Source organism: Nicotiana sylvestris, chromosome 6, assembly GCF_000393655.2.
Source record: "Nicotiana sylvestris chromosome 6, ASM39365v2, whole genome shotgun sequence".
NCBI lineage: Eukaryota > Viridiplantae > Streptophyta > Magnoliopsida > Solanales > Solanaceae > Nicotiana > Nicotiana sylvestris.
The window spans coordinates 86,508,296-86,516,678 of NC_091062.1; the positions used below are offsets into that span (position 1 = coordinate 86,508,296).

Genomic DNA, 8,383 nt, shown 5'->3' on the forward strand with positions numbered 1-8,383 from the left:
TCGAGACGAACACCTTTAAAAGTTCACAACGAAAACCGTTAAAAACTCGGATGCCTTTAAAAGTTCGAGACGAACACCTTTAAAAGTTCACAATGAAAACCCTTAAAAGAAGTCTGACACAGACATCCCCCTTTCTTTAAGGCAGAGGGGTGACTTGGAGACCAACAAACTTGAAGGTTTAGTGAACCTGAAGGCACAAAGAATCCCTGGACTTCAATGCAAATACTTGACATCCTCCTAAAATCGGCCCATTGAAGATATCACTTTACCATGGAGGGTTGCCCCCTTTAAATCAAATGAGGTCAAAGTTCAACATGAGGATGACATTTCAGCTTGATCTTACATTCCTTCATGCTTCAGTCGAACAATAATTGAGGCAATATGTATCTTTTGAACTTGTGTGACTGGACTTAGAATGAAACTCTAAGCTGCCTACGTGATGAAGAGGATCAAGTCATATCGTAGTTCAGACTGGGTGATTTTTTTTATGTCCTAACTTTTGCCTAGGCCGCCTCTTTCGAAGTTTTCAACCTAGCGGACTCTTTTGTTTTTGTCCTAACTTTTGCCTAGGACACCTCTTTCGAAGTTTTCAACCTAGTGGACTCATTTTTTTTTGTAGGGGTCGTACACAATTTAGGCTCATGCGGGCCAGGAGTGTAACAACATGCAGTTTAGGCTCATGCGTCAAAGAGCGTTGCAACTTCAAGGATAATACTTCTTCAAAAAATTTGCCATTGATAGCGCTGATTCTCATGCCATCTACATCAACCAGCTTGTAAGCCCCACTTGAGTAAGCTTCTTGTACGAGATATGGCCCATCCCATTTTGAAGTGAACTTCCCTACAGGTTTTATGGGAAGTAATTATGGGTCTTCATACGTCAAGGACTTGATCTCCCACTTGAAAGGATCTCGGGCGAACTCTTTTATTAAAGGCGCAAGATAATCGAGCTTGATAACATTCAAGACTCTGTTGAGCTTCCAACCTCTTCTCATCAAGAGCCTCCAACTCTGCTAATCGAAGTCGAGAATTTTCTTCATCAGTGATCCCTTCTTGGATAGCTAATCGTAATAAAGGTATTTGACGCTCGAGTGGCAGGACGACTTCGACTCCATAGACAAGTGAATAAGGGGTCTCTTGCGTTGGCGTGTGGTGAGTTGTCCTATATGCCCACAGAGCTTCTTCCATACGGTCATTCCAGTATCGTTTAGATTTGGAGACGACTTTCTTTAACAAGTTTCATAGAGTCTTGTTGAATGCCTCAGCTAGACCATTGGTGGAAGCATTGTACATCGAAGAGTTATGTTGCTTGAAGCCAAAGAGATCACAAATCTTGTTCATTAGCCTATTATCGAATGATTTTCCATTATCCGTTATTATGTAACGAGGAATGCCAAAGCGATAGATACTGTTTACTCAAATGAAACTTGCAACATGTTCCTTCTTTACTTCCTTAAGAGTAACAACTTCGACCCATTTTGAGAAGTAGTCAGTTGCAGCCAAGATGTATAAGTGCCCACCAAAGGACCTAGGTAGTGGTCCAACAACATCCAATCCCCAAGCGTTAAACGGCCAGGATGCAATAATCGGGTGCAACACTTCAGGAGGTTGATGAATAAAATTCGCACGGAATTGACAAGCCTTGCAACTTCGAGCATAGTCCAAGCAATCTTTTATCATCATTGGCCAATATTATCCTATCCTTTTTATATGGAAGTGGAGCTTTGATCCAGACTGGTGTGACCCACATACCCCAGAATGCGCTTCTTGCAAAGCTTGGAGTGCTTCATCTTTCCCTAAGCATCGCAAGAGTACTCCCTCGAATGATCTTCTATATAGGGTATCTTTGTAGTAAAGGAAGCGAGGTGCACGACAACGGATTTCAGTTTTTCTCCGCGGATTTTCTGGAAGTATCCCATAGCACAAGTAGTCGATAATGGGTTGTTTCCATTCTTCTTTCTCGACTTCAGAAATAGCGACAAGATGCTTGAGTTCATTTTCTTTACCTTCAACCTCATCTGGCAGCGATACTACCCATTTTTGGTAGACAGTAACTTGCGCTTGATCAGGCAGAGTTAAAGACGAAGCTAGGGCAGCTAAAACATATGCCTTCTTATTTTCTTTCCTTGGCACATGCTGAATAGTCACATCACCGAGCCACCCTATTAACTTTTTAGCGTAATCATGATATGGGCGTAGTTCAGGCTTCTTGACCTCGTAACTACCTAAAAGCTGATTGACCACTAATTGAGAGTCACCAAAGACTTGGAATTGCAACCACTTCATTTCGACAGCCATTTCGAGCCCAAGTATTAGTGCTTGATACTCAACAATGTTGTTAGAGCAGAGTTGCGTCAACATAAAAGAGTAGGGCACAACTTCACCTTGAGAAGTGACAAATACTACACTAACACCAGCTCCTCCGCGATGTGCAGTACCATCAAAGTACATCTTCCATGGAGGCTGAACTTCGATGACCATGTCGTCCTCATCAGGTAGTTCGTCAGTTAGCTCCCAATCATCATGTATAGGGTAATCTGCCAAGAAGTCTGCTAACGCTTGTCCTTTTACAGACTTTTGAGGGATGTACACGATTTCAAATTGTTGAAACTGGAGGTACCACCTTGCTAGTCGATCACTAAGGACAGGTTTTGACATCACGAACTTGATGGGATTTGCTCTAGAAACCAAACGAACGACATGAGCTTGAAAGTCTTTTGGATTGAGAAGACTAGCACCAAACATAACTTTTCAATTGGCAAATAATTCAGCTCAATTGGCGTCATCTTCCTGCTCAAGTAGTAAAGGGAGTTTTCTTTCCCTTCACTATTTTCTGGGCCAATAGTGCTCCAACAGACCTTTCTTGTGCCAAAATGTATAGTATCAACGGCTTTCCAAGTATAGGGGATGCCAGAACTAGAGGCTTCATCAAGTAGGATTTAATGCTCTCAAAGGCATTGCTACACGCTTGGTCCCATTTGAAAGGGACACCTTTCTTCATAAGGCGACTGAATGGTTGGCACCTCCCAGCTAGGTTTGAGATGAATCTCCTAAGGTACGCTAATTTTCCCTGCAGACTTTTCAATTCGTGAATTTCCCGAGGCTTAGGCATTTTCAAGATTGCATCTACTTTGGATTGATCAATTTCAATCCCTCGATGTCGAACAATGAAACCAAGAAACTTTCTGGAAGTAATTGCAAAGGCGCATTTCAATGGGTTCATCCTAAGTTGGTACCTCCGGAGTAACTCAAACACCATTCTCAAGTCTTTCAAGTGGTCGCCCTTCTCTCTTGATTTTATCACCAAGTCGTCAACATAGCATTCAACGTTCTTATGGAGAAGATCATCAAAAATATTCTGCATAGCCTTTTGGTAAGTAGCACCAGCGTTTTTCAAGCCAAAAGACATTACCTTGTAGCAATAAATACCCTTGGGGGTACGAAATGTAGTAAGCTCTTCGTCTTTTGGTGCCATGCGAATTTGGTTATAGCCTGATGAACCGTCTATAAATGACATTGCCTCGTACCTAGTAGTAGCATCGATCATTAGTTATGGAATAGGAAGCAGGAACTCATCTTTCGGACATGCATTGTTAAGATCCCTAAAGTCAACGCACACTCAAATCTGGCCATTTTTCTTGCTTACAGGGACAATACTTGAAACCCATGTTAGATATTTAACTTCACAAACAAAGCCAGCTTCGATGAGTTTGTTAACTTCAGTTTCAATCAAGGGAACCAAGTCCGGCCAAAAATGCATTTGAGCTTGTTTAACAGGGCGAGCACCATTTTTGACTGCAAGGTGATGGACTGCTACTTTCGGGTCCAAGCCAGACATCTCTTTGTAACTCCAAGCGAAGACATCCCTGAACTCCTCGAGTAACTCAATATAAGTGCTCTCTTTATCAACTTCTAGTAAAGCACTTAGGTAGGTGGGTCTTGGTTCCTCATTGGTGCCAAGGCTAACTTCTTTTAAGGCATCAATTGTCATCTTCACTCCTTCTTCAAGTTTGGGTGGAACGTCTTTCGCATCTTCATCTTCTTGAGGGTCCCCATCGTTGAAGGATATGTGATAACATGGTGAAACATCCTCCAATTGTGCATTATCCTTTATTGAAGATGGAACACCATTCTCGCCTTGTATAGTAATATGATACGAAGAACCCACACTTTCTTCATCTTCGTCACGCTCCTTAGTATAGACCACAGTATATGGCTTTACCTTCAGTACTTCTTTACATGAAACCTTGTGATTGACACCGTACTTGGAAAGCAACGTGTCGAAAGCTTTATTGCAAAAGTGAGACCCCCATTACTAATAATCGCGCGAGGAGTGCCAAACCTTGTGAAAATGCTCTTTTTATGAAATGCAACAACACTCCGGGCTTCATTGTTGGGTAGAGCCACGACATCAACCCACTTTGAGACATAATCGACTGCCACAAGAATGTAAGTATTCCCACAAGAGCTAACAAATGGACCCATGAAATCGATGTCCCAAACATCAAAGATATCCACTTCAAGAATGGTATTGAGAGGCATCTCATCCCTTTTTGATATTCAACCCGCTCTTTGGCATTCATCACACCTCTTCACAAGATCACCCGCATCTTTGAACAGGGTTGGCCAATAGAACCCGCAACTAAGAACTTTCGAGGCGGTCCTCACCCCACCGTGATGGCCACCATAGGGTAAGGAATGAAAAGCCTCTAAGATACTCAATTGTTCTTCCTCCGGGACACATCGACAAATCACACCATCCGTGCAAATCTTGAACAAATACGGCTCATCCCAATAAAAGCCCAAACTATCCCGCTTGAGCTTCTTTTTTTGGTTAGAAGAGAGCTCATACGGGATTATTCCGGTCACAAGGTAATTGGCAACATTGGCAAATCATGGCATATCATTCATTGACACCGCAAGGAGTTGCTCGTCGGGAAATGAATCGTTGATCTCTAGGCCATCACAAGGCATCCCCTCCTCCTCCAAACGGGACAAGTGGTCTACCACTTGGTTCTCACTACCTTTTCGGTCCACAATTTCTAGATCAAACTCTTGAAGTAGTAACACCCATCTCATCAATCTTGCTGTGGAGTCTTTCTTTGTCATCAAATACCTAAGGGCATCATGATCGGTGTGCACTATGACTTTGGCCACCATAAGATACGACCGAAACTTTTCCATTGCAAATACTATAGCCAACAACTCTTTTTCGGTAACCGTGTAGTTCCTTTGAGCCTCATTCATGGTCTTGCTTGCGTAGTACACCGGATGAAACATCTTGTTAACCTTTTAACCCAAGACAGCCCCAACCGTAACGTCACTTGCATCACACATGAGCTCGAAAGGCAAGCTCCAATTTGGTTCAGTAATGATTGGGGTAGTGGTCAACTTAAGCTTTAGAAACTCAAATGCTTGCATACATCCCTCATCGAACACAAACTTTGCATCCTTTTCTAGTAGTCTGCACAAGGGGTTTACCAGCTTTGAAAAATCTTTTATAAACCTCCAGTAAAACCCGTGTGCCCAAGAAAACTCCTCACCCCTTTGACAAAAGTAGGGGGAGAAAGCCTCGAAATCACCTCTCTCTTGGCTTTGTCAACTTCAATCCCTCGCTTTGAAATTTTGTGACCCAGTACTATACACTCTTCAACCATGAAATGACATTTTTCCCAATTGAGTACGAGGTTTGTGTCTTCACATCGGGCCAATACTCAATCCAAATTTCTCAAACAATCTTCAAAGGAATGACCAACCATACTGAAATGATCCATGAAGACCTCCAATATAACTTCCACCATGTCGGTGAAAATAACCATCATGCATCTTTGGAATGTCGCCGGAGCATTACACAATCCGAACGGCATCCGAGAGAAAGCGAAGGTTCCATACGGACAAGTAAATGTGGTCCTCTCTTGGTCCTCCGGGGCATTTAAGATTTGATTATACCCCGAGTATCCATCCAAAAAACAATAAAAAGCATGCCCCACAAGACGATCAAGCATTTGGTCAACGAATGGCAATGGGAAATGATCCTTCCGGGTCACCTTGTTTAGCTTCCGATAGTCCATGCAAACCCTCCAACCTGTGACTGTCCGAGTAGGAATAAGTTCATTGTTGTCATTGGTCACCACAGTCATACCACCCTTCTTCGGTACACATTGCACCGGAGAAGTCCATGAGCTATCAGAAATGGGGTACACAACCCCGGCATCCAACCATTTGATCACTTCTTTCTTTACCACTTCTTGCATAGCCTCGTTCAATCTTCTTTGATGCTCAAAGGAAGACTTTGCATCATCCTCCAAGATAATTTTATGCATACAAAATGCGGGGCTTATTCCCCGAATGTTAGCTAAAGTCCATCCAATTGCTTTTTTCCGCTTTTGAAGCACCACCAAAATGGCCTCAACTTGCATGTTAGTAAGGCAAGAAGAAAGAATAACTGATAAAGTAGAGTTTGAGCCCAAGAATTCATACCTGAGGTGTGGAGAAAGTGGTTTCAACTCCAACACCGGTGGCTTCTCAATTGATGGTTTTGTTGGTGGAGTTTTCCGATTTTCAAGATCCAAAGACAATTTTCTAGGCTCATAAGAATAAGAGCCCATCCCATGTAAGGCATTCACGCACTCCACTCTACTTGCATCCTCATTGACATCAAGATTTAATAGCATGGCCTCAAGAAGATCCTCCACGTTGATCATAGCACTAGTATCATCCACAATCACAGCTGTGACAAGGTCTACAAATGAGCACACCTCGGTGCTATTGGGTTGCTTTATAGACTTGCAAACATGGAAAACGACTTTTCATCACCCACTTGGAAAGTGAGCTCACCCACTTCAACATCAACCAATGCCTTCCCCGTTGCAAGTAAAGGTCTACCCAAGATAATAGGAACCTCATAGTCCACCTCACAATCCAAAATGACAAAGTCGGCCGGCAATATGAATTTGTCCACCCGGACAAGCACGTCATCAGTAATGCCCAAAGGTCGCTTCATCGATCGATCCGCCATTTGAAATCTCATTGAAGTTTGTCTAGGTTGCCCGATACCCAAAGTTTTGAAAATTGAGTAGGGCATCAAAATGATACTAGCTCCCAAGTCACATAGAGCCTTGACAAAATCCGCACTCCTATTGGTGCAAGGAATGGTGAAAGCACCGGGATCTTCAAGCTTCGGGGCCATTGAATGCACTATAACACTAACTTGGTGAGTCATTTTTATAGTTTCACAATCCATAGAACACTTCTTTATAACCAAGTCTTTCATGAATTTTGCATAACCCGGCATTTGTTCAAGTGCCTCCACCAAAGGCACATTAATAGATAAGCTCTTCATCATGTTAATGAACTTTTTAAACTGATTATCATTCTTCTGCTTCGCAAGCTTTTGAGGATAAGGTGGAGCTGGTCTTGGCAAATGAGCCTTGGCTTTTGGCACAACCGGCTCCGGCATGTCAATTATGTGTTCCGTAGACGGGTTCACATAATTTTGAGTTTCCACCTCGACTTATTGAATATCAATCCCCACTTCATTATTCACATTTTCATCAACCACATCTTCAACTACCAAAGGGACTTCGTCATATTGCAACTCAACTTCATCATCCACGACTTGCTTTTGCTTAGAGGCATTCATATCACCGCCTCTCCCACTTTTTGTTGTGACCGCCATAACATGATTGTTCCCACCCTTTGGGTTCACTACCGTATCACTTGGTAGAGCATTCTTCGGACGAATATTCAATGACTGAGAGATTTGGCTGAATTGCACCTCCAAGTTTCGGATAGAGGTATTGAGAAGCTAACTGTGCATCAGAATCCGCATTCCTCTTCATCATCTGCTCGAACATCATTTCAATTCTACCCATATCATTACCAGAAGAACTAGGACCTTGAGAAGGTAAAGAGGGTGGATTGTTCGGTTGTTGGTACATTGGGGGCTTTTGAAAGCCTTGCCCCCGGTTGCCTTGGTTTCCATTGTTGTTCCACCCGCCTTGATTGTTATTGTTGCCCCAATTGTTGTTATTTCTATTCCAATTGCCTTGGTTGTTGTTTTGATTACCCCAATTGTTGTTTTGGTTGTTGTTGTTCCAATTACCACCACCTTGTTATTGATTGCCTCAGTTTCCTTGGGGTCGCCATTGTTGGTTTAAAGAGTTGCCTCTATTGCGTTGATAGTTGTTGACATATTGTACCTCTTCACTTTGATCATCATAACCATCATTTTGAAACCCATCACATGTATCATCATATTGCTCAGAATTCCCTTGATTTTGTTGCCTCATTTGCCTTCTCTTGTCGACAAGCATACTAACACCCTCCATGGCATTCACTTGGCGAGGATTCTGAACTTGTTGCAACTGCGCCTTAGCCAATTA

At 42.7% G+C, this 8,383-nt stretch overlaps 1 protein-coding gene across 1 annotated transcript; it reads right to left on the reverse strand.

Annotated features, from left to right (window-relative positions):
- Window positions 1-872: 872 nt before the first annotated feature.
- On the reverse strand, window positions 873-2,744 carry LOC138870892 (uncharacterized). Its single transcript, XM_070148732.1, has 2 exons — window positions 1,752-2,744; window positions 873-1,226 (listed from the first exon to the last, which is right to left on the reverse strand). The coding sequence occupies exons 1-2, from the start codon at window positions 2,742-2,744 to the stop codon at window positions 873-875; spliced, it is 1,347 nt and encodes a 448-aa protein (XP_070004833.1).
- Window positions 2,745-8,383: the final 5,639 nt, after the last annotated feature.

Excerpts from the sequence above, each read along its gene's own strand:
- LOC138870892 (XM_070148732.1), bottom strand. The coding sequence starts at position 2,744 with ATGTTTGGTGCTAGTCTTCTCAATCCAAAAGACTTTCAAGCTCATGTC. Across the intron at positions 1,227-1,751 it reads TGCAAGAAGCGCATTCTGGG|AAAGTCGTCTCCAAATCTAA; the intron begins GTATGTGGGTCA and ends AACTTGTTAAAG.